Below are 26,224 nucleotides of genomic sequence, written 5' to 3' on the forward strand. Positions count from 1 at the left end.
TTCGACTCATTAAAGATAAATTCTTCATCTAGTTCAAGGTGAGTAATCGCTGTTTTGATTTCCAGAAGCTCTTTTCGGTCATAAGAGACGGTAGCAGCAACATTATGTACAAAATAAGTTTTAAAAAACAACAACTAAATCGCACGGTTGGTTAAGAGCCCATGAAATGGCCGCCATCCTCGCTGGCGCCATCTTACAGTCCATCCAATGTATAAGGACACCATGTCGGTCGGAAGATATGATATCCATCGCTACCTGAGGCTTGATGACAAGAGGACCAGTGTTCAGAAAGGCAACAGACTACCTGGCAGCCTTCCGGTATTTGTGGGACCTTTTCCTCGCAAACTGTAGAGAAAGGTTCATCCCCAGCGACTGTGTCAGTGGATGAGCAGCTTTCCTACAGACGTGACACTTGGCATTCAGACCAAGGAGTTCAATCTTGGTTTCATCAGACCAGAGAATCTTGTTTCTCATGGTCTGAGAGTCCTTTAGGTGCGTTTTGGCAAACTCCAAGCGGGCTGTCATGTGCCTTTTACTGAGGAGTGGCTTCCATCTGGCCAATCTACCATAAAGGCCTGATTGTTGGCGTGCTGCAGAGATGGGACAACCTTCCAGAAGGACAACCATCTCCACAGAAGAACTGAGGCAATGGAAACATGTGAGGTGATAAAAGAGAGAGCCATGCCACCACCATTCAGAGCAGCCAGGGCCAGATGAGAAAGGATAGGGAAGTCAGCTGCTGGTGTTCTCTGCAAAGAGCACAGTCACATGCTTGTGGTTTGTAACAAATGCATGTACTAAGAAAGCATAAGTAAGCATCACACACACTGTTCCTTTTAGTGTTCATGTTTTCTAAATTCACAATTGTTAGCATTGTCATTTATATTGATGAACTTTGGATTTTCAAAAATGTTTTTAAATATTATAAAACATGCTTAAGGTGGATTCATTTTGTTCTTCACACAAAGGTTTAATGTGAAACTGTAATATTGATTGTAAGAAAAATGCTATTATTTTCAAAAGCCGTTATGAACTTATGTTATCATTCGTGCGAGTGTAGTATTTCACTACACTCGCATTAACATCTGCTAACCATGTATGTGACCAATAAATGTGATCAAAATGTGTATCAAACCGTTGAGCGACTAAAAACATTTCAAACAATAAAATAATTATTGAAAAGTTCCAAATCACTCAAAATAATGTCTCACAAAATAATATTTTAGACCCATATAAATAAAACAGATATTACAGTAGCGGGTCATTTTGACCCAGCCTATGCATTCTTGGGGCGCCATGTTTACTATGCATCCTAGGGTTAAAATTATTAATTGACCTTTCATTTAATAATGCAACAATCATTGTCATGATTTGTAAATACAATTTATGAGAAAAGAGTTACAATTAAATTTATTGAGTTAAAATAATGGACATTTCTTGACATACTATTAGAGATTGTAATAGGATTACTATTATGACAGTGACTGTAAAAAGGGAGACCATAAAGAGCAGTGGTACTTACCATAACTGCTAAATGTGTCAATTTGACAATGCCATCTAGTGCAAAACTACCAATTTCAACTTGAGTGAACACTGAATGTAGATATCAGAAATAATTGAGTCTGGCCAAACTGCTGCATCATGCAGAAACAGTTTATATGTCCAGCATCGGGGCATTAAAATAAGCCTGAACCGTAGGGCAAGGATATACAGAACATTTTGTGAATGCAGATAGTAATGCATCTTACGCCTCATGTCCACTGAGTTCCGGCAGAAGTAATTCATTGTCAACGGAGCAGTCCGCATTGCTACGTTGGGGGGTACCACTAGGCTGCGGTGAGTTGTGTACCGCATGCGTATAATATGTTCAACTCGTTCGTGGCTTTACAGTGCGGTGGTACAAACGGAAGTACAACTAGATAAAAGCTAGCTAGTTGGAGTCTGTAAAAAGCAAAGTACATGTGTGTCAAGTACGGTAAATACGGGCTAGACTTCCGGAAAAACAAAACGCATATGCATTTATTTGGTGGACATCGGGCAACATTCTTGTGAACTAAGTGCAGCCTACTTGGGAGCAGTCCTGATAAAAAAATTAAAAAAGTAATATCAGCAACCTTCTAGATACCGGCTAAATGTCCACAATTCTCTGGTTTGATAATACAAATAATATTTGGTCAAAAATATTAGTAGGGTTAATAAACCGTCAATTCGTAAACTCAAACCTCTGTCTGGACAATTGTTCCTTTATGATCTAGTCAGGTCATTACAGTATTTTATTTGGTATGTGAAGCATAATACGTTGGATATAAGCCAACAAAACAGAAGAGTAAAAGTGTTACATTAAACAGCATATTGTACCCTTAGATTAAGGGTTAGACTGTTGGTGTTGTGGCTGTGCAATTAATTTAATAAAAGTAAACCAACCCAACATGAAAACAAAATGTTTAAGTCATCTTGTAGTGTAGGAATAAACTTTTTTTTATACAAGTGCTACAAAAACTATACTAAATATTTTAGCTGTAAAAAGTACATACACCGCATTGTGTTAAAATAGGAATATTTAACAAAATAGTTTATACAAAAATTCTATGTATGGGACTACATTTAAAGAATTTAAATAAACTGTGTGTGTACACACACACACATGTGGAAACCTGCTCGTCGAACATCTCATTCCAAAATCAGGCATTAATATGGAGTTGGTCCCCCCTTTGCTTCTATAACAGCCTCTACTCTTCTGGGAAGGCTTTCAACTAGATGTTGGAACATTGCTGCGGGAACTCGCTTCCATTTAGCCACAAGCAGTAGTGATGTCAGGCACTGATGTTCGGCGATTAGGCCTGGCTCGCAGTTGGCGTTCCAATTCATCCCAAAGGTGTTCGATGGGGTTGAGGTCAGGGCTCTCTGCAGGTCAGTCAAGTTCTTCCACACCGATCTCAACAAACCATTTCTGTATGGACCTCGCTTTGTGCATGAGGGCATTGTCATGCTGAAACAGGAAAGGACATTCCCCAAACTGTTGCCACAAAGTCGGAAGCACAGAATAGTTTAGAATGTCATTGTATGCTGTAGTGTTAAGATTTCCCTTCACTGGAACTAAGGGGCCTAGCCCGAACCATGAAAAACAGCCCCAGACCATTATTCCTCCTCAACCAAACTTCACAGTTGGCACTATGCATTGGGGACGGTAGAGTTCTCCTGGCATTTGCCAAACCCAGATTCGTCCAACGGACTGCCAGATGGTGAAGCGTGATTCATCATTCCAGAGAACGCTTTCCACTGCTCCAGAGTTCAATGGTAGCAAGCTTTACACCACTCCAGCCAACGCTTGGCATTGCGCATGGTGATCTGTACGGAAACCCATTTCATGAAGCTCCCGACAAACAGTTATTGTGCTGACGTTGCTTCCAGAGGCAGTTTGGAACTCAATAGTGAATGTTGCAACCGAGGACAGATGATTTTTATGCGCTTCAGCACTCAGCGGTCCAGTTCTGTGAGCTTGTGTGGCCTACCACTTTGCGGCTGAGCCGTTGTTGCTCCTAGACGTTTCACAACAGCACTTACAGTTGACTGGGGCCGCTCTAGCAGGGCAGAAATTTGACGAACTGACTTGTTGGAAAGGTGGCAATCCTATGACGGTGCCACGTTGAAAGTCACTTGGCTCTTTAGTAAGGCCATTCTACTGCCAATGTTGGTCTATGGAGATTGTATGGCTGTGCGCTCGATTTTATACACCTGTCAGCAATGGATTTGGATGTAATAGCCGAATCCACTTATTTGAAGGGGTGTCCACATACGTGTGTGTGTGTATATACCACTAGAATCAGTGAATAATCTGTGGATCCCTAAGGAAGGGATAAGGATCCAAATCTGCCAGCACTGAAAGTAGAGTATAGACAGCATGTACAAAGAAACTTAACTTGAACTATGTCACAGATCACATAACAAATTACCTTAAAAGCGTTACGTGAAGGGAAATGGTTATGCCAAATGGCTTATGTATTTTATAGAATTAAGAATAGCAGCATTAGATGGGTGGTTGGCCAAATAGTGCATCTCAGTCACAATCCATTGAACTGTCAGCATTTAGAGAATGTGAGACGGAAGGGTAGGAAAGAAAACACTTGGTCTGTGCCATCACTCTCAGGCTCTGGGCATCTTAGCAATGAGTCACTGGTCCCGAGCTTCATACAGCAGTTTGGCAGCCTGTCAGAGAACAGAGACATAGTACAGGCAGAACTATTCAAAATAACTATTCAACCACATACACAGTACGTAATGGCAGGTCTGAAGCTTGGATATCACAACATAAATTCCAGTAGTATCAAATATAATCTTCCTTTTAAAACACAAGCCAGCCTGTTAATGTGGTGTACCTTGTGCATAGCAGCCAGCCATGAGGAGGCAGTCTTCTTGTCGTCTGCTGCCTCCATGCGTAACTGCTGGGGGTCCTGAGAGCCAGTGGGTTTGTAATGGAGCAACATGCCACTGGCCCTGGAGTTTCCCCCTGGACACAACACACAGTTAAGCACAGCCTGGTCTCAGACCAGACGTAACATAGTAAATATGTTATGTATGGTTACATAAGACAGATGGTTACTTAGGGTGGTTGGTCGGGGTGGGTGAGCATATAATACAAACATCTACCAACCCAAATCTCATCACGTACAACTTTAGCATTTTAGCAACTTTAACTACTTTTTAGTTACTTGGCATGTTGGCTAACCCTTTAACCTATCTCCTAAACTTAACCCCAAGCTAACATTCGCCACCTAGCTAGAATCCGTAACATATTGTACATTTTGCAACTTCGTAACATATTGCACGTTTTGCAAATATAATACAAATTATAATTCGTAACATATCATACAAAATGGGTGATGGACATCCACAAATATTTACCATACGAAACGTAACATATAATACTAAATGGAGCATCTCGGATTTTCATACAGAATAATACAAAATGCTATAAGACCAGGTTGTTAAGTAAGGTACAGTAACAACACTCACTATCTTGGGATGTACTCTAAAAGCTTCAGCTCAGACTTTGTAAACCAAAACTGCTACCTGGCTGGTGTTCAAACTAATGACCTTGGTGAAAAAAAAATAAGTAACCTTACAACATATCTCAAAAGGACACAATAGCAAACATTGATTAAACAAAACATGCAAGTGCTTCTTTGTTAAAGACTGGCATGTGCCATAAATCACTAAGAAATCTTTAGACTTGAAAAAATAAACAACAACATATCAGACGTTCACAGAAGAAGTTGATAGGAATGAGGGAATATGTTTGGATGTCTTGAGCTGTGAACTGGGTTGTGTTCAGTAGGCACAAAGCGGAAGAAAACAGCCCAAACTGAGAGAAACAGGAAGGTGCCACATGGAAACTGTCAAATCAAGTGTTTTGATATGGTGTTGCCTAATGAACACCAGCCTGGTCACAGTTAGAGGGGCAATGAGGCTCACTCTGGGTGTTTAGTTACACACAATCCCCCCCATGGAAGCATGCATGGGACACGGATTTTAAGGACGTTGCCTTTGTTCTACCACTGATATAAAATGCATGTACAATGATAACAAAGGCATCCTTATCAAAAGCAGGGCCAAAAACTCTGGAGGCAGGTGAACTTAAGATGGGGAGGAATAAGGGAGTGGGGGACGAGGGAGTATAACAGTGCTAACCTTCAGAGATATACTGACTGTCCCGCAGACTTGTGTAAGTGTGAATGTCATTCTCTAAGGTCATAAGGAGAAAAGGCCAGGCCGCCCAGAGGCAGAGGGAGAGAGGGAGAGAGTGTTTTAATATTAAAGCAGAGAGGAAACAGTCAGGCACAACCACCACCTCAGTATACTTACCATGCTGTTAGATCAGTTAAGGGGTTTCAAATCAATACAATGAAAAGACACAGTCAACAGAATTTTACTGTGGATTTATGATTATACTTCCGTTCATAAAGAGGAGATGGAGCTAGTTCCTCCACCCACAGGAATCCATGTCTCTTAAATCAATAAGCGTTCAACGAGCTGCACAGTATCGCTGCTGTACGGTCATACTGCCCTCTGTACTGAGAGCAATCAAGCCAGAATGAGCAAACAACCAAAGAACATCGGATCCAGAGCTTTACCTTCAGGAGTGGACTCCTCCGTCAACACCTGCATACTGGAGATCCGAGACAGTTCCACCTCAAAATGGCTCTCCCCATCAAAGAAAAGATACCTGAGTGGAGAGGGAGAGAAAAGAGAGGCGAGACAGTGATGTACTGAAAGTCTTAAAACTGGAAAGTGTACATTTTCTAAAGTGGTTCTATCAAAGCACAGATACAGTATATGTCCTTCCAGCATTAACCTAAATAACTCCATTCTAGATACTTTCCCTTTGTGTAAAATGTAAAACACTCACGATACCTGTGGTTGTTGGAGAGACGACACATCATGGTCTCAGACGTCTTTGAGGTGCCCAAAGTGACAATAAAAGAACCACCTGAGTATGACAGCGAGGCCATTACCAGTGAGTCAAATTTAAAAAACATACCAATCAAAAATCCCTCTATAAATCCATCCAACTGTAGATACCTCCCAGTCCACTGGTGTTGTACTAAAGGATAATCTTGGTTAACCCAGAACTAAAATCTATCTTAATTTGGTTGTTTACATAGTATAATCTCTCGTGGACAGACAAAGGATACAGCATTGTTTGACCATGCTATCTGGCTAACATGACCCCATTAGTCCAAAATTCTACAAGGCTTTCTCTCCAGGTCCCTGCCACTGCAGCAGGCCCTTGCCCTGGAGCTCACCATGCTGCAAATTGATTTTTAATTACGGGCCTGGCTGAGTGAAGCAGAGTGGAAGGGGCCTATTTATAACCACACTGATCTGCACCAACACTCTTCACTAGCCAGGAGGGGGTAGAGCGGGGCAGGACAGCATCACCGCAGACCTAGCCCTGCTCACTAACCGCCCTATATACACACACACACACACACACGTCTGTGAGTTTGGGTGTCCTCCTTACACAATTGATTCATTCCTTTGAACTCACCTCCCATAAGCACTTTGAGCTGTTTGTCATAGAAGTCCATTTCCTTCTGGGAGACCAGGCTGCACTCGCCACACTGCCGGACTGGGTCGACGAAGCACATCCTGGGCAGAGCCACCTTCTTACTGCAGCACTTATCACAGAAACACCGGCCACACCGCCGACAGTGGTGCTGAACATCAACAGAACAAGAGGAAGGGAAGCAAAGGTAATACCAGGCAAAACTATGTATCCTATTGGCAAAAGTAACATTTTGGCTCAAAGTCAGGTTAAAAATGTAAATACAGTTATCTGATACACTACATGACCAAAAGTATGTGGACACCTGCTTGTCAAACATCTCATTCCAAAATTATGAGCATTAATATGGAGTTGGTCCCCCCTTTGCTTCTATAACAGCCTCCACTCTTCTGTGAAGACTTTCAACTAAATGGTGGAAGGTTAGAAGCAAGTCCCCGCAGCATTCAGCCACAACGGCATTAATGAGGTGGGTCACTGATGTTGGGCGATTAGGCCTGGCTCGCAGTCAGTGTTCAAATTAATCCCAAAGGTGTTCGATGGAGTTGAGGTCAGGGCTTTGTGCAGGCCAGTCAAGTTCTTCCACACTGATCTTAGAAAACAATTTCTGTATGGACCTCGCTTTGTGCACAAGGGAATTGTCATGCTGAAACAGGAAAGGGTCTTTACCAAACTGTTGCCACAAAGTTGGAAGCACAGAGTTGTCTAGAATGTCATTGTGCGTTAAGATTTCCCTTCCCTGGAACTAAGGGGCCTCGACCGAACTACGAAAAACAGCCCTAGAGCACTATTCCTCCTCCACCACACTTTACAGTTGGCACTATGCAGTCGGGCAGGTAGCGTTCTCCTGGCATCCACCAAACCCATATTTATTCTTCGGACTTGATTCATCACTCCCGAGAATGCTTTCCACTGCTCCAGAGTCCAGTGCTGGCGAGCTTTACACCACTCCAGCCGACGCTTGGCATTGTGAGCTTAGGCTTGTGTGCGTGCGGCTGCTTGGCAAACCCATTTCATGAAGCTCCCGATGAACAGTTATTGTGCTAACGTTGCTTCAAGAGGCAGTTTGGAACTCCGTAGTGAGTGTTGCAACCTAGGACAGACTATTTTTATGCGATACGCGCTTCAGCACTCGATGGTCCCGTTCTGTGAGCTTGTGTGGCCTACCAGTTCACAGCTGAGCAGTTGTTGCTCCTAGATGTTCCAATTCACAATAACAGCACTTACAGCTGAACGGGGCAGCTCTAGCAGGCCAGACATTTCACAAACTGACTTGTTGGAAAGGTGGCAATCCTATGAACCACCGTGCCACTTTGAAAGTCACTGAGCTCTTCAATAAGGCCATTCTACTGCCAATGTTTGTCTATGGAGATTGCATTGCTGTGTGCTTGATTTTATACACCTGTCAGCAACAGGTGTGCCTGAACTAGCCAAATACACTAATTTGAAGGAGTGTCCACATACTTATGTATATTATGGGATCATAGTAAATCAAACCTTTCTTGTAAGGAAGTCATATTTTTTGTCACACTGCATACAGCTTGGGCACTGAAAAAGGAAAAGGACATACTTTTGGTTCACTCAAGTTCAAACATGGACACAACAATTTGATTCACAGTTTAAATGGATTACCAAAAGACCTCTCCTTTACAAAAGATGATCACAAACCTAAGGCTTACAGTAACATACCCACAGACTTTATATATTTAACTAGGCAAGTCAGTTAAGAACAAATTCTTATTTACAATTACGGCCTACCAGAAGGCAAAAGACCACTTGCGGGGACAGGGGCTAACCCTAACCCTAAAAATATAGGACAACACACAGCACAACAAGAGAGATGCTACATAAAAGAGAGACCTAAGTAAAAGTTAGCCTAACACCGACTGTTTTAATGCCACCACATCTTAAAGATCAGTGTACCATTCAAATACATGTTTGAAGAGGCAGTGAGGTGTGACAAGCTGCTGGACAGGTTTACTGTAAGGTTCACACACAGCTATGACTCATGGCCATCCCCCACTCAAGTGTTTTCCAAAGTGGACCCATGTCATAACCATGATTAGCCAGGGTAGCCGCTCGTGGTCTTTATGGATCTCCACTATCGTCTGGCCTTAATGTGCACAGCAGGTAATATCCTGTCACACTGCGACCAGTTTGTACATAAAACATTCTCCATTAAGGCAGCAAAGGCTTCGATTACCTCAACTTGATTTAAAAATGGGGAGAATGTGGGTAAAAAGTGTACTTTCTTTATGAAACACATTTGTCCACCACCATACCAGAGTGGCTAATTAATAACTAGAATTTTAGGAATGATACTTTCTGATGTTGCATTAACTAGGCAAGTCAGGTTGCATCAGACCAGTGGAGGCTGCTTGGGGGAGGACAGCTCATAATAAATGGCTGGAGTGGAGCATTTTCCGCTCCAGCCCTTACCATGAGCCCTTCCTCCCCAATTAAGGTGCCATCAGTCTGTTGTTTACCCCTGGCTGAATGCGGGGCGCAACATCAAGAAGTAGCATTCATACGCATTAGACACTAGCATGGTGGTGGATAATCAAATCCCCCCCAAAAATGTAATGGTCACGTACACGTATTTCGCAAGTGTTACGAAATGCTTATGTTCCTAGCTCCAAAAGTGCAGTAATCCCTAACAATACATGCAAATCCCAAATATGAAAAGGAAATATATATATATAAAATGCAACAATTTCAAAGATTTTACTGAGTTAAATACAGTTCATATAAGGAAAATCTATGGATTTCATGACTCAGAATATAGATATGCATCTGTTGGTCACAGATACCTTAAAGAAGAAAGGTAGGGGTGTAGATCAGAAAACCAGTCAGTATCTGGTGTGACTGCTATTTGCCTAATGCAGCACAACATCTCCTTCGCATAGAGTTGATCAGGCTGTTGATTGTGGCCTGTGGAGGTCCTGGGCTGGCATGGTTATACATAGTCTGCAGTGGTGAGGCCAGTTGGAAGTACTGACAAATTCTCTAAAGTTACATTGGAGGCAGCTTATGGTAGAGAAATTAACATTTAATTATCTGGAAACAGCCATGTTGGAAATTCCTTTAGTCAGCATGCCAATTGCATGCTCTTTCAAAACTTGATACATCTGTGGTATTGTGTTGTGTGAAAAAACTGCACATTTTAGTGGCCTTTTATTGTCCCCAGCACAAGCTGCACCTGTGTAATATCCGCTTCATGATATGCCACACGTCAGGTGGATGGATTATCTTGGAAATTGAGAAATGCTCACTAACAGAGTTGTAAACAAATTTGTGCACAACATTTCAGAGAAATAAGCTTTTTGTGCATTTGGAACATTTCTGGGATCTTTTATTTCAGCTCATGAAACCAACACTTTACATATTGCGTTTACATTTTTTGTTCAGTGTATATCGTGTGTATAAACATTATTGATATATGAATAGAAACATTTGTATACTATATAGAAAAGCAGTAGTTCTATAGGATGAGCCTTGACAAAAATACAATATATACATATGTAGTGGAGGTCCTTGATGATATTCTTGGCCTTCCTGTGACACCGGGTGCTATAGATGTCTTGGAGGACAGGCAGTCAGCCTCCGGTGATGTGATGGGCTGACTGCACCACCCTCTACAGACCCCTGTGGTTGGGGACGGTGCAGTTGCCGTACCAGGCGGTGATACAGCCCGACAGAATGCTCTCAATAGTGCATCCGTAGAAGTTTGTGAGGGTCTTAGGGGCCAAGACAAATTTCTTCAGCCTCCTGAAGTTGAAGAGGCGCTGTTGGAGGTGTGGATGGACCATTTCACGTTGTCAGTGATGTGCGCGCCAAGGAACTTTTCCCCTTCTCCACTACGGCCCCTTCGATGTGGATGGGGGGTGCTCCCTCTGCTGTCTCCTGAAGTCCACGATCAGCTCCTTCACTTTGTTTACTTTGAGGGAAAGGTTATTTTCCTGACACCACTCTGCCAGGGCCCTCACCTCCTCCCTGTTGGCGGTCTCGTCAGTAACTAGGCCTACCACTGTTGTGTCATCTGCAAACTTGATGATTGAGTAGAAGATGTGCATAGCCACACAGTCATGGGTGAACGTCAATAAAGTGTGCATATTTTCCAAGGGTTTTTTGCCTTCTCTTCATTAAAACTAGTTAAGGAGGAAATCGAAGCCTTTGGAGCCTGAATGAAAAATGTTTTACGTATGAACCGGATGCCAGTGGGCACAAGTGTTTCATCCGGTTGTGCACATCGAGCCAAATGGTGGCTGCCCAGGCTAGATCATGATGCATGTGGACATCTCGTAGAGACGGCGAGAAGAAAAAAAAACTTCTAATTAACTTGCAGTCATATGAACAGCAATGACTTGCTGAGGCAACTTTGGTTCTGTATTTTGGTGGCACCTGATGCAACGTAGTTAACTAACTAGTTACTGTAGTGACGGCTCCATGTTGTCTAACTAACTTACTAGAACACTACAGGCAACTCTTTGGCATTTATAGCTGAACACGCCACTTCGATACAACTACGACCCGAATGAATTTTTTTCGTAACAGGTTAGGAGAATTAACCTAGTACGTTAGGAAAAGGGTTAGTGAAAATGCTCTCCTAACCTAGCTAACTTACCTAGGAAAAGTCACTTCGCGACGTAGTTGTATCGAAGGAAGAGGCGTGTTTTTAGGGAATCACATTTACAGCTAGCAAACTGCTGAACATTGTTAAAACCAACACATGCCAAATTAAGTATCTAGGCAGTTATAAAACAATGTTTTTTTTTAAAGCACACGTATTTTTTAAAATACTAATAATCATACGCCTTTTGGCATTCAATCGTGGGATAAGTAACGTTAGCTGGCTACTGTCCCGTACAGACACTGTCAAGTCCGAGCGGCGTTGCCCTCTTGTAATTACCTCTCCAATAGTCTCTTACCTCTTTGTCCGGGACCCACTGGGGTTCATTTAACGAAAAAGGGCTGTTAAACGCTCCATTCTCCGGGACCATTCGAAGTCCACTTGGGCTTCGGACCAATTTCTTGCCATCAGGCACTGTAGACATTTTTCCAGAACCTATTTTTTTAGTTCATACTGAAAAACACTCATATCGTATTTGATGGACAGAGCCGTTGTCCAATATAAATGCGTGGAGTATAATCACTGATGTCATGTGATGAACCAGAGCAAACGAAAAGCAATGTTGTTTTGGTTTTCTGATCCCACCCACATTTTTTCATGACATTTTAAGAAAAACATCTACACAAACTAGAGCTGTGTTCGAATACCCATACTAACATACTGTATAGTATATACTATTAGTTCAGCCGTGCGAGAGAGGCAGGTTGAGGTTTCCAGGGTTAGAGTAGTGCAGAAGTTGTCATATGCTGAGGCAGTGAAGAAGGTAGAGGAGGAAGGGTTAAGGGGGAGGAGTGGTGAGAGTAGCAGAGATATTCCCGTACAGAAGGATAGGCCAAAAAGTGATATAAATTTCAGTAAAATTGGATTTTTAGCATTTGTAGCAGTGGTTATCAGCTGTACTGCAGGGGATGAAACGGAAGTCGCAGAAAATTGAGGTTGCGGTGGCAGCTGCAGAGAGGTATTTGGGTGTGCGAGACTTGACATCAGAAGAGTTAAAGGGTGTGTTAAGTGGTGATGTCCCATCCTTCAGGATGATGGCACGAGGTAGAAATAAATACATTTAATTAGTGGAGTAGGATGGTGTTAATTTTATTTTATATAATTTTGAAATTAGTGAGTGTAGTGTTAGATGGTAGGTTATTAATTTAGTACATTTTTATTTATCAAGCAAAGTCTCCAGTCTAGTAGGTGGCGGTAATGCAACAAATTGGATGCCAACCGCCGTTAAAACTCATAGAAGAAGAAGACTATTAGTTTATTTTAGTATACTGGAAACGAACGGTATCCTTTCAGTTGAGCGCTTTGCCTGTCTACCGGAAGTCGATGCTGTTTATATGCAACCTCTTGCTAGATTGTTAGCATAACAAATTACTAGCTAGACATTTTACGACTTCGGGTGTGTTCTTAAATTCAATCTGGAGTGCCAGAGTGCACTCTGGGCGTTCGTAAATTCAAAATGTTGTCAGATTGAGCGCACGCTGGGCGCTCATGCCGAGGAGTAGGGTTGATTCCAGCGTTCTGACCTTAAAACCACAGTCACGCACCCAAGCTAACTGGCTAACTAGCTAGCTACTTCCAGAAGACAATTGAGAACACCTCACTCTGACCATTTTACTCGCCCTAGCAGAGCTGGTTAGGCAGTTTTCATGTTATCCGGAGCGTTGGTGACTAACTACTACTGGCAACAACTTAATTACGCATTTTGCCGAGGTTTACTGACACCGGCCTTATTCAACCAGTGTTGAACGTTTGCAAATGCATCAGTTATTCTGCGCTCTGGTACATTCAGACGAGTGCTCTGAAATCGGAGTAGATAGCCAGAGAGAATTTACGAAAGTACCCGAATGTCCATTGACAACGCAGAAGGCACTTTACCACTTAACTAAGAATGACGGTAATAATAAAATCAATACACGTTGGATAGTTAGTAAGCATATAGTTAATATACTGGCAAATTTGATGTATTAGTAGCTAAGTAACGTTAGTTAGCTAACATACCGGTACATATTTTATTTTTACCTTTATTTAACTAGGCAAGTCAGTTAAGAACAAATTCTTATTTTCAATGACGGCCTAGTAACTGTTCAGGGGCAGAACGACAGATTTGTACTTTGTCAGCTCGGGGATTTGAACTTGCGGTTACTAGTCCAACGCTTTAACCACTAGGTTACCCTGCCGCCCCACATACTTCTGTAATGATAGGTATGTGGTTCGTAAGGATAGCGTCGCTAACAAATTGTCAGTGTAAGGTAACTTATTTGAAAAGTCATGACTTTATTACATTGCTTAACATTTGTCATAAATAGTTCAACCAATGAATTTGTATCCGCTTTCGTTTGACTTCGGCTGCATTTTCTTCAAAGCTGTGAAGCCACGCCCATTTCCAGAAATAATTGCATTATCGGCCCTAAAAGCACGGAAATAGTCTCCACTTTTATACTTCGTATTTTGGCTTTTAATCGGCAGGTTTTCTTGTCATGGATCTTCAATTATAAGCATATTTTTTTCTCCACACATTATATATGGAATAATCTATACACTTTGTTTTTAGAATATTGGTTCTGAAATAATATCCTATTGGTGAGCCAACTTCTTTTATTTATTATAAGGAATTCTTATCACTTTACACCTAACGATTTTGCAATTGTTTTAGATACCATTCCCTCATGTGTTGCTTTATTATTCAGGAACGTGTCAAGACCTGACCCTTAGAACATACCTATGATTAATCCTGTTGACTCATCAGTAGGAAAGATTTGTTTTTCTTTTGGTCCATTCAACAACAATAGAGCTATTACAAGCCTTGTTTCAGCAGGATGTTGTATCTATCTATACCTTATGTCATGCCTTACTGGAACGGTTTTACTGATATCTGTTGGGGAAAAAGTTGGGATGTTGCCACACACATACCTACTTATTAACAAAATTAAGGAAGTGTCTTTTAAAATTATTCATAAATATTATCCTGCCAACCACTATATGAAGAAGTTGAAGAAAAACAAATTCAAATTGTACCTTTTTGTAATGACCACCCAGAAACAGTGTTGCATCTTTTTTGTCATTGTATTCATGTAAGGGATCTGTAGCAAGACATAAGTAGATTTATAATTGAACACATTTATAAAGATTTTACACTATTATGGAGAGATGTACTGCTTGGATTCTTTACCTACGATAGAAATACGTTGAAACGATGTTATGAAATGTAATTATTTTGGCCAAATTTCATATTCAAAAATGTGCATTTACAAACAAAACACCACATTTTCTTACCTTACAAAAATAAATAGAACTATATTTTAATACAATTAAATACTCCAACAACAAAGATGTTAGAATCTTTGGCATAATGACTATATCCATACAATGACCAATAAGAAAACGATATACTCAATTTACGTCACAAATAGTGCGGTTAGTATGAGTATTCGAACACAGTTTAGGTTTCCATCTAATTAGCAACAGATTTCCATAAGAAATTGCGAATATTAAAAAAATCTGAATAAAAACGTTATGCGCATTTCCCCACCAGAGATGTTTGCATCAAATTGAATTGTTGCAATTAAAAAGCTGTGAGTGATGACAGTGCACATAAACATACATTTTGATGTTAAATTCTCATGCACCGAATAAAAAAACCAACAAGTTAAATGGGTTTCCATCGCATTTTCAACTCAGCTGGTTTTCTCACCATATAGCAAGTGTGCCCACTCTGGTATTAGCACGTGCGCCCTAGCCAAGAGCGCGATCTCCTGTTTATTTCATCTGTAGCCTAATAACTACATGCTTTCCCGACGAGTCTTAGTGGGAGGACCACACAACATGCCATCGCGTGACTCCACGTTTACTTCGATATGGTTATTATATCAACATTTGCGCATAAAAGCGTTTCCATCGATATTTCCCGCATAATTCATTATAACGACACAAAACAAAGATCCACATTGTCTATCTAGCGTATTTTGTTTTGTAGACATTTTTAAAGTTAATCGAAACATTTGTTTCCATTCGGCCTGTCATTACATTTTTTTATCCGACACGTACTCGCATAAAAAGGTTGGATGGAAACCTGCTTACATTTAGGAAAAAGTAGGTCTAATAACATTTATTTGCAATGGATAACACTACAGATTATTTTGATATGACATAGCAACAAACAATAATTGCTCCACCTATATGATTTATAATATTGTATCTTTTAAAAAAATGTTCAAGACTCATTAAAGATTTTAGATTCACTAAACAAGATCAGTTTTTGAAAGTTTAATAAATTATGGATTACAGATACAGTATGTATAGTCTACTTAATAAAATCCAGTAGGGGGCGGTGAGAGAATGATCATTATCCTGTATGTCTATCTCCCCTGTCATGCTCTGCTCCATGATCCAATGCTCCTTTATCAGACGCAAAAATTATAGAGGGACTAAGAAAAACATTTGTATTATTTTATTCATACAATATATTTTTGAAGGGCAAACACTTCACCACTGTTTATGGGCTGATCCAGCCAGCACAGCAGGCAGCCTAAAGGAGAGAGGCTGGGAGTTTGGGCAGTTACCAATTGTTTGATCCTATCGTCAGTGCAGCCCAGGACATCCCCACACATACACACTCCAGGCCAACCCCAAACAAAAATTGCACTTTCAAAAACAAAGGAACAGATGGACAGTAGAGAGGCTGGTGCATTGACTGTTAAGACCCACTAACAATATGGTGATGTCATCATGAAGATTTCCCAACAGTGTTTCACTGGTGGAGTTCGCTTTGCATGGCCTGTTGCACCAGGTGGGTTGAGATTTCCCTTAAGAACCAATGGAACGGTCTAAAAGGATCAACCGGGGGCACCTGGCCATGCAAAACTAATTTCACCATTAGTTCAGGGCTTGTTGCCCTTCTCCATAGGAATATGTGCATCACCTCAACAGTGACTCAGAGTACCACTGCTCATAGGATTACTCATTTCAAATAATTAACCACAACGGTCTTTGAGTTTAAGAATAGGATTCATACATTCACTTTATCATTATCATTACTGTTTTGCCAGTAAAGCAAAATACTTCAGGATCAATACTTTGAAGAACAAAGAATATCTTGCCAGGCATTTGAGGGATTTCATGATCATTTAAGTTTGTAAAAATATGGTCATAAACACAGGGGCAGGGGGTGATTACATTTCAGAAATAGGGTCCTATTTTCTCTCAACACAGTATACTTGAATTAATGCTTCTGATATAAAAGCATACATGTTGTCCTCAATAATTCAATGTCTAGCCCTATGAATTGATGTGCCTTTCTAATCAGTTGGACACTGTAGTACCTTACCAGCAACTCTGAGCGAACACACAATGGAGAAAACACAAATAAAGCAGGTTGATGATTGACATACAAACTGATCAACAGTCAAATGGGAGCATCCAACACATACTTAGCTTACAGGTTTGTGCTTATGTGAAAGTTCCTTGCATTTGTATATTCTATCCTGACGAGCACAATGTTATAAGAGTATGATCTAATATATACATAAGGTAAGGCTAAAAGCTTGCACAAGTTAATCACATGCTTCGTTGTGTGTTACACAAGTAAAAGTTACGTTTTTCAAATTACCAACTGCATTCTGCATAGAAAAGCCGATGCCTGTTACTGCATGAGCCACTAAATATTTTTTATATTTTTTACAAACTGCAGTATACAGTTAACTATACCACAGACCTATGCTTGAAATGCTCAAACAATTTCTGGTATTTACTAAGCAAATTACTCACTACTCCATGGTTCACTCTGCTCATGACAGCTAGCTTGTTCATCATTAAAATAAGTCCTGTTCCTTGGAAAGTCTAGCCGGTGTTTTCCCTTTAACCCTAACTAGTGCTGTTCCTGGTGAAGGACTGGGGCCGACCCTGGTCCTATGCTTTCTAAAGTCAAATGTAAGTCACCTTCCTTACATAAGAGAACGATATCACACATCCCCATCAACACAGTCCACCAAACAAGCAATCCAAACCCATGTCGGGTCAGTAGGGTGATGTCTGTGAACCAAAACAAAGCATGCTCCAGAAAGTTTTGAGAACAAAGTAAAACGATGCAAATGGGGTGGTGACAGACCTGCAATCACTTTTTGGTTGGATATTCATAAAGTACAAGTTCTTTAAGATTGATTTCACTCTTTATACACAGTCTTACTCTTAATTCATCATTCAACATCCAGAAACAGACTGGTACAAATTGTTAAACAATGTTTCTACTCTAGATTGTAACAATGTTATACACCTATTACTGGAAATTGCATTTGACCGTTAACAGGTTGGTGTTAAATATCTTGTGTATAATATCAAAACTAGCCTGGCTAGCAATCTTCTGTTCTGTGACAATCCTGAGAAATCGACAAGATATACTTCATGTGCCAACACAACGCTCCTGCCTCATAACTTCATATACATGGAGCAGTTTCTTCAATTGCAGTAAGTAATATCACTATAAAAAGAGGCAGAACTATCAGTTTCTAGAACTCTGATGCCAAGAAACAAAAGATTCCCCCAGAGCAGCGTAGGAAATACAATAAAACAATTTACACAACCCAAATGTAAACATTAAACTTCATATAAGCACAGCTATCACTTCAATAAAAACACACAGGACATCAATTTGGACGTAAAGGGGGAATGAGATACTCTATTGCGACCTCCTGAACTGCTCACCTATTCCATTAAAGTGATAACCAAATTATCTAAGTTATTCTTTAGATCTGTTGAGGAAAGGTAGAAAAAAGCAACCACACAGAAAATAAAAATGAATGTTCTCTCTCATGAGCACTCAATCAATCACAAAAATATAGGTGCACACTTACATCCACTCACATTTGACATAGCATTATACACTTGTCCTTCATTATAACTAATCTCATGTTGCAAAAATATATTTTGATATTAAGGGAAAACATTTTTATAAAAACACCCTCTAAGAAAACCAGCGACTATATCAAAGTGCAATGAGATTGTTAAACCTACGTGCTGTAGCCAGCTGTAGTGAGCAGATGGACGGTTGTGTATGGTTTAGGAAGGGTTTGTTTGGTTTAACCTGGGGGGGGTGTAACGGTTAGTCAGCTATGTACATGATTATATTGGAGAGGGACAGCTCACAGGCAGAGGCAGGATCTGAAGGTTGTGGGTGGGGGGTTCAGGAGACTGATCCCATGACCTCTTTCACCTCTCCACTCAGTTCTAACCTTCAATGTGCCAGGTCATTGTGGCTGGCACTCAGGTCACGACTCCTTGTCAGATTATTATTTTGCTCCTAGAGAAGGAAACAGAGGGAATAGGGTTCAGAATAGGTTGAAGAAATACCAAAAAATATATATTCATGTAGAGGGTCCAACATCACAGATAAAAATGTCTGTTTTTCTTGAAAATTGAATATTTACCTTTTATTTAACTAGGCAAGTTAAATAAAAGTCAGTTAAGAACAAATTCTTATTTTCAATGACGGCCTAGGAACAGATTCAATATACACTGCTCAAAAAAATAAAGGGAACACTAAAATAACACATCCTAGATCTGAATGAATGAACTATTCTTATTAAATACTTTTTTCTTTACATAGTTGAATGTGCTGACAACAAAATCACACAAAAATGATCAATGGAAATCAAATTTAATCAACCCATGGAGGTCTGGATTTGGAGTCACACTCAAAATTAAAGTGGAAAACCACACTACAGGCTGATCCAACTTTGATGTAATGTCCTTAAAACAAGTCAAAATGAGGCTCAGTAGTGTGTGTGGCCTCCACGTGTCGTTATGACCTCCCTACAACGCTTGGGCATGCTCCTGATGAGGTGGCGGATGGTCTCCTGAGGGATCTCCTCCCAGACCTGGACTAAAGCATCCGCCAACTCCTGGACAGTCTGTGGTGTGGCGTTGGTGGATGGAGCGAGACATGATGTCCCAGATGTGCTCAATTGGATTCAGGTCTGTGGGAACGGGCGGGCCAGTCCATAGCATCAATGCCTTCCTCTTGCAGGAACTGCTGACACACTCCAGCCACATGAGGTCTAGCATTGCTTGCATTAGGAGGAACCCAGGGCCAACCGCACCAGCATATGGTCTCACAAGGGGTCTGAGGATCTCATCTCGGTACCTAATGGCAGTCAGGCTACTCTGGCGAGCCATGGAGGGCTGTGTGCCCCAAAGAAATGCCACCCACACCATGACTGACCCACCGCCAAACCGGTCATGCTGGAGGATGTTGCAGGCAGCAGAACGTTCTCCACGGCGTCTCCAGACTCTTTCACGTCTGTCACATGCTCAGTGTGAACCTGCTTTCATCTGTGAAGATCACAGGGCGCCAGTGGCGAATTTGCCAATCTTGGTGTTCTCTGGCAAATGCCAAACGTCCTGCACGGTGTTGGGCTGTAAGCACAACCCCCATCTGTGGACGTCGGGCCCTCATACCACCCTCATGGAGTCTGTTTCTGACCGTTTGAGCAGACACATGCACATTGTGGCCTGCTGGAGGTCATTTTGCAGGGCTCTGGCAGTGCTCCTCCTGCTCCTTCTTGCACAAAGGCGGAGGTAGCGGTCCTGCTGCTGGGTTGTTGCCCTCCTACGGCCTCCTCCACGTCTCTGATGTACTGGCCTGTCTCCTGGTAGCGCCTCCATGCTCTGGACACTACGCTGACAGACACAGCAAACCTCTTGCCACAGCTCGCATTGATGTGCCATCCTGGATGAGCTGCACTACCTGAGCCACTTGTGTGGGTTGTAGACTCCGTCTCATGCTACCACTAGAGTGAAAGCACCGCCAGCATTCAAAAGTGACCAAAACATCAGCCAGGAAGCATAGGAACTGAGAAGTGGTCTTGTGGTCACCACCTGCAGAACCACTCCTTTATTGGGGGTGTCTTGCTAATTGCCTATAATTTCCACCTTTTGTCTATTCCATTTGCACAACAGCATGTGAAATTTATTGTCAATCAGTGTTGCTTCCTAAGTGGACAGTTTGATTTCACAGAAGTGTGATTGACTTGGAGTTACATTGTGTTGTTTAAATGTTCCCTTTATTTTTTTGAGCAGTGTATATAGATTCAGTGCCTTGAAAAAGTATTTATACCCCTTGACATTGAGGTGTTACAGCCTGAATTCAAAACCGATTACATTTTTTTTTATCCCTCAACCATTTACATACAATACCCCATGATGGCAAAGTAAAAACATGTTTTTAGAATTTCTGCAAATTTATTGAAAATTGAATACAGAAATCTCTCATATACACAAGTATTCACACCCCTGAGTCAATACTTGTTAGAATCACCTTTGGTAGCGATTACAGTCTTTCTGGGTAAGTCTAAGAGCTTTGCACACCTAGATTATACAATATTTGCATATTATTCTTTTAAATTCGTCAACCTCTGTCAAATTGGTTGTGGATCATTGCTAGACAACCATTTAAGTCTTGCCATAGATTTAAGCAGATTTAAGTAAAACTGTAACTCGGCCACTCAGGAACATTTGCAGTCTTCTTCGTAAGAAACCTCAGCGTAGATTTGGCCTTGTGTTTTAGATTATTGTCCTGCTGAAAGGTGAATTCATCTCCCAGTGTCTGGTGGAAAGCAGACAACCAGGTTTTCCTCTAGGATTTTTCCTGTGCTTAGCGCCATTCCGTTTATTTTTTATCCTGAAAAACTCCCCAGTCCTTAACGATTACAAGCATATCCATAACATGATGCAGCCACCAATATGATTGAAAATATGGAGCGTGGTAACTCAGTAATGTGATGTATTGGATTTGCCCCAAACATAACACTTTGTATTCAGGACAAAAAGTTAATTGCTTTGCTAAAGTTTCTGCAGTATTATTTTAGTGCCTTGTTGCAAACAGAATGCATGTTTTGGAATACTTTGATGTACAGGCTTCCTTTTCACTCTGTCATTTAGGTTAGTATTGAGGAGTAACTACAATGTTGATCCATCTTCAGTTTTTTCCTATTATAGCCATTAAACTCCAACAGTTTTAAAGTCACCATTGGCCACATGGTGAAATCCCTGAGCGGTTTCCTTCCTCTCCGGCAACCGTGTTAGGAAGGACGCCTGTATCTTTGTAGTAACTGGTGTATTGGCACGCAACCAAAAGTGTAATTAATAACTTCACCATGCTCAAAGTGATATTCAGCATCTGTTTTTATTGTATTTTTACCAATCTACCAATAGGTGTCCTTCTTTGCGAGACATTGGAAAATCTCCCTGGTCTTTGTGGTTGAATCGGTTTTTGAAATTCACTGCTCGACTGAGGGGCCTTACAGATCATTGTATGTGTGGGGTACAGAGATGAGGTAGTCATTAAAAATCATGTTAACACTATTATTGCACACAGAGTGAGTTCATGCAACTTGTTAAGCACATTTTTACTCCTGAACATATTTCGGTTTACCATAACAAAGGGGTTGAATACTTATTGACTCAAGACATTTCAGCTTTTCATTTTTAATGAATTAGTAAAAATAAAAAATAAACATAATTCCACTTTGACATTGGGGGGTATTATATTTAGGCCAGTGACCAAAAATCTTAATTTAATCAATTTTAAATTCAGGCTGTAATACATAACGTGGAAAAAGTCAAGGGGCGTGAACACTTTCTGAAGGCACTGTTGAGTATTGCTATTGAGTATTTGGGGAATGTGGTATATAATATAAATGAGATGTGACGCCAATGTCAAAATCTGGAGCTCGGTGACAGTGATGAGTGGTGCACAGACCGGCACTGTATTCTAGAGTCACACCCTTATCGTATGGTGGGTTGGCAGAACCAGTATATCATCATGTAGAAAGGTCCCATTGTCCAGTGATGCATATTCTCAAATCAATCCATTCAGGTTAATCTTTCTGAACAATTGATACAAGTCAGTTAATAACAGGAGTAAAACTTTAAAAAAGGTTGCTGTTGATCATCTGGTTGCAAACTATTATCTCTGGTTCATCTTTGATCTCATTTCCTCGCTCATCATACAGCCACAGAAATCAACTGTCAAAAGGTGTTATTTCCCACATCTACCTTGCAGATCATTCATTATTGCGAGTTGAGACTAAGGGGTTATAAATTAGAGAACACCATGAAAAACATGTTAGTCTGTGAACCACTGATGTTACCACACACATGTACGCCATTTCATTAGTGACCAATTTCTGAGATGACTGCCGAGGTGAAGAGGGGCAAGGGCCAGTTTGATCACAGATCACAACCAAGAGGACCATTGGGAATTTGAGTTTCATAAAGTGAAGTCTCAGAGTAGTGTAAGAAAATGAGGTAGATAAAAAAGGGGAGGATGAGCGAGGAGAGACCCAGAAAACAATGGGGCAAGATTGGGTGATGTGAAAGATGGAGAGGGGGAGAGAGAGACAGTTGGGCTCCTTACTTGGTAGAGGTCTCCGGCAGCATTGTCCACCACGTTTAGAACACCTAGTGAACTGGCTCGCTTCATGCTGCATCCAGAACAGTGACATGCAAGGAGATGTCGGTGAGGGGTCGAGGGTCAGGGATGAGGAGGACATGTGGCCAATGGAGATGGTATGTGGGTTAATAACTATAATGAGACCCACTCACATGTTAGTTTCCCCAGACAATGCCCCCACACAAATACATAAAGCATGAGCTAAATCATACTCTTTAACCCTGGTTAAATTGGGGGCACCACACCTGTACATTTAGTAGAAGTAGAATCTTTGAAGCTGAATGTGCTGGAAAGCACAGCAGACTTTTTTAAGTGTGCCCCTCTTACAAAATATCCAAATCAGTAGTTCAGTCAAATGCCATTTTTTGGCTTTTCTTTACCCTATAACATGTGGGTTGAAGGACATACTTAACAAAAGTTCATGAGTGTGACAAAACAATTGATTAAAGGGAGTATTTTGAGCCAAATTCATTTGTGCCTGTTGCAAGGGGAAGAATATTGTTTTGTATTGATCAATACAGTTCTCTACTGTCACCTGGATTAGAGAGAAGTCATCATAATGGGGTTAATTCAACATCGAAGAGTTAGAAGCAAAAAGAGGAAAATGAGTCAAAGAATACAGAATTCCAGCAAACAGATGAGGCATGCTGTAGCCATTCGCTTGGAAAAGTTTATTTGTCAATAAAAGCACAACACAGCACAGACAGATGTATTAGAACATTAAAATAAAAGATGCCCATGCAGAAAAAAATAAGTTATGACAAAAATTCACCAAGAAACTATTGAAAATAAACACATATATTTGCACCTTCTTAAAATGTAGTTTAAAAATTGTGAAAAAAGGGAAGACAATATGGCAAGAAAATAAATAAAATACGCATTTCATAGGCAGATATGCAGGCATTTCAAAGCAGACAATGAGCAGTAGTGTGGTTATCTAAAGCGCTCAGCCATTCTCTTTAGTCTCCAGATTGTCCATCATAGCTGATTGAGAGTACTCTGTGTACAACAGAATAAACTAGGCAGAGCAACAGATGTGACTTTTTATACAAATTATAAGGACATTAAATAGAGAAGCTGCTGACTGAGGCACTTTGTGTCCTAGTACTCTGCCCGACTCTCTCTGCCAGTCAGCTCGAAGCACTTCCTACACTGGACATATCCACACAGGCAACAGAGTCTGGAATACTACTCTGCTTCTAGAGAGTGATATTGTGCCAGTGAGTCAGTACCAGTCACAATACGTGGCATTCATAGTGTATGCCAGTGAAAGTGCACAAGTATCAGCCGCTTGAATGTGTTAGTGCAACCCCCAGTGATTCATGACTTGTGCCAAACAGGACTCAGAGATACACAGAGTTAACCCACAGCAGAGTAGAGATCCCTCCAGAAGCAGGGTGGCTTAGTCTTTTCTAGGCAGATCTAGTGGCAGCACACCAATCCAGTGGAGCGAGGTGGAGAGGAAGGGCCTCACCCATGGGGCCCTCTGTGCATTAGAGGTCAAGGGTTCAAAGGTGAGGGGGATAGTTACCCAGGGTTTTTGGGCTCGCTCTCCCGTGAGCCACCGCCCTTCAGCTTGCGGACCAGTTTCTCGCTGCTGCGGCGAATAGAGGCACGGAGTTTACTGAAGGAGCCGCTCCGCTTCAGAGAACCAGAACCGTCCTGATGAGAGAGGCCAGAGGGTTACACTCTCATGCACACAGTGCAGTTATGCGCGCACACACACACACACACATACAGAGATCTGATTCAGCAAATAATTTCCATAGACATCTGTCTGCATATGTGATGGACTGTGCATATGAGTGTACTTGTCATGTGCATCTGATTAGACTCTCTGTTCAGACAAAATGTTGACCTCAGTGTGCTATTCAGAAATTATGCTATAAAGATATCAGAGAAGCCCTCCAAAAACATCTTATGAGGTCATGCTGTCACAATAGTTCTCTTGAGTCAACAGAGCACAGCAATTAAATTCCTTCAATAATTTACTTTTATCCCAAGGCAGACATGTTGCTTTGCCTGCCTTATCTTCGATAGGGAACAAACAAAGAGGCTACAGGCAAAGATCTGGGTGAGCAAAGAGTTACGTTTTATTAGAAGTTAAGAAAGACAGTAAGATCTGATGCACAGACAGACACGACAGAGTAGATTAGTAGAGCAGATTCCGCACTGCAGAGCAAGGCTTGTCCCACCCCTCTGTCCTTTACCCTCCCACCCATTCCCCATTTGTCTACGTATATATAGTAATATACAGGAGCTGCCATGTCTTCTGATGCCCCCTCGTGATCATGACATCACAACACTTAAGTTAGACATCAATAGGACCATATGGAGCACAGGATCTAACACTAAAGAAATCCGACAGTAGCCTGGTGCCACCATGGTGCACTGAGGGAGCATACAGTATGATTATCATGCCACCAGCTCATAGTATTTCCAGTATGTTAGTTAAATCACTACGAGCAAGAGCAGTCCGGTATGCATCGGTCAGTACTAGTAAATGCTAAACACCACCACACAGAGATAGGTAGAAACTCCTCAAGCGAGAGAGCGAGGAGACAGAGTATTTAAGTACAGTAAAGAGTAAGATAAGGTAATGGCAGGAGTGGCTTGGAATGATTCTGGGACAGAGCCCAGAACCCCTGTCCCATTGACATTGGATAGAGCTGGGGTCAGCTTGGCCCAATGTGTCCCTGTAGAGTAACCAGACAGACAGCCCAGAGGAGAGCAGGGGACCAGAGTCTGAAGAGAGGACAACTGCAAAGCTGGAGGGGTGGCAGGCGAGCAGGCGTCCATCATGCAGAAGACAAGTTTTTAGAACCACAACAAGGCATCTGGAGTTATGCCTGCCAGTCAGACAGGGATGGAGAGAGAGGTAGACAGAATGAAAGAGACAGAGGGTTTTGAAAAATAGAGATGAAGAGGAGGTAGAATAAAGTGAGATGGGGAGAGAAAAATGTGGAGTTGGTAAGAGGAAACGAGAGGAAGTCAGACAGACAGAAGCAGTAAGCCAAAGGGTTTCCCCCTCAGAGACAGTATTTCTCCACGTAGAGTTGTGGATGTGCTTTACTACTGCAGAAGGCAT

General features: G+C 41.4%; 2 protein-coding genes across 10 annotated transcripts in view; both read right to left on the reverse strand.

Annotated features, from left to right (window-relative positions):
- Nucleotides 1-1,367: 1,367 nt before the first annotated feature.
- LOC111963352 (zinc finger FYVE domain-containing protein 21) lies at nucleotides 1,368-12,452 on the reverse strand. Of its 3 annotated transcripts, XM_023986726.2 has the most exons (8): nucleotides 11,992-12,449; nucleotides 8,561-8,611; nucleotides 7,049-7,217; nucleotides 6,412-6,487; nucleotides 6,132-6,223; nucleotides 5,689-5,742; nucleotides 4,377-4,507; nucleotides 1,368-4,206 (listed from the first exon to the last, which is right to left on the reverse strand). In XM_023986726.2, exons 1-8 carry the CDS (start codon nucleotides 12,115-12,117, stop codon nucleotides 4,171-4,173), a joined length of 735 nt encoding a protein of 244 aa, XP_023842494.1. In that variant the 5' UTR covers nucleotides 12,118-12,449; the 3' UTR covers nucleotides 1,368-4,170. The 3 variants fall into 3 exon arrangements, with proteins under 3 accessions (XP_023842494.1, XP_023842495.1, XP_023842496.1); XM_023986727.2 differs by lacking the exon at nucleotides 8,561-8,611 and having other exon boundaries at nucleotides 11,992-12,452; XM_023986728.2 differs by lacking the exon at nucleotides 5,689-5,742 and having other exon boundaries at nucleotides 11,992-12,442.
- Nucleotides 12,453-16,125: 3,673 nt separating this feature from the next.
- Nucleotides 16,126-26,224, reverse strand: part of LOC111963353 (kinesin light chain 1) — a 52,312-nt gene continuing 42,213 nt past the window's right edge. For 2 of the 7 annotated variants that reach the window (XM_023986731.2, XM_023986729.3), the window contains exons 14-16: nucleotides 24,668-24,798; nucleotides 23,101-23,167; nucleotides 16,126-18,984 (exon numbers count right to left, since the gene is read on the reverse strand). In XM_023986731.2, the coding sequence (XP_023842499.1) occupies nucleotides 18,919-18,984; nucleotides 23,101-23,167; nucleotides 24,668-24,798 (264 nt within the window). In that variant the 3' untranslated portion in view covers nucleotides 16,126-18,918. The other 5 variants (XM_070443388.1, XM_023986732.2, XM_023986733.2 and 2 more) reach the window with 4 other exon arrangements.

Source organism: Salvelinus sp. IW2-2015, linkage group LG4q.2 (assembly GCF_002910315.2).
Source record: "Salvelinus sp. IW2-2015 linkage group LG4q.2, ASM291031v2, whole genome shotgun sequence".
In the NCBI taxonomy this organism is placed as follows: Eukaryota; Metazoa; Chordata; class Actinopteri; order Salmoniformes; family Salmonidae; genus Salvelinus; species Salvelinus sp. IW2-2015.

Bases quoted from the DNA above. Each gene is read 5' to 3' on its own strand.
- LOC111963352 (XM_023986726.2), bottom strand. From the start codon at position 12,117: ATGTCTACAGTGCCTGATGGCAAGAAATTGGTCCGAAGCCCAAGTGGA. The intron at 7,218-8,560 runs GTTTGATTTACT...GTTGATGTTCAG, and splicing joins ATGACTTCCTTACAAGAAAG to CACCACTGTCGGCGGTGTGG. The intron at 5,743-6,131 runs GTAAAGCTCTGG...TTATGACCTTAG, and splicing joins GGAGGAGTCCACTCCTGAAG to AGAATGACATTCACACTTAC.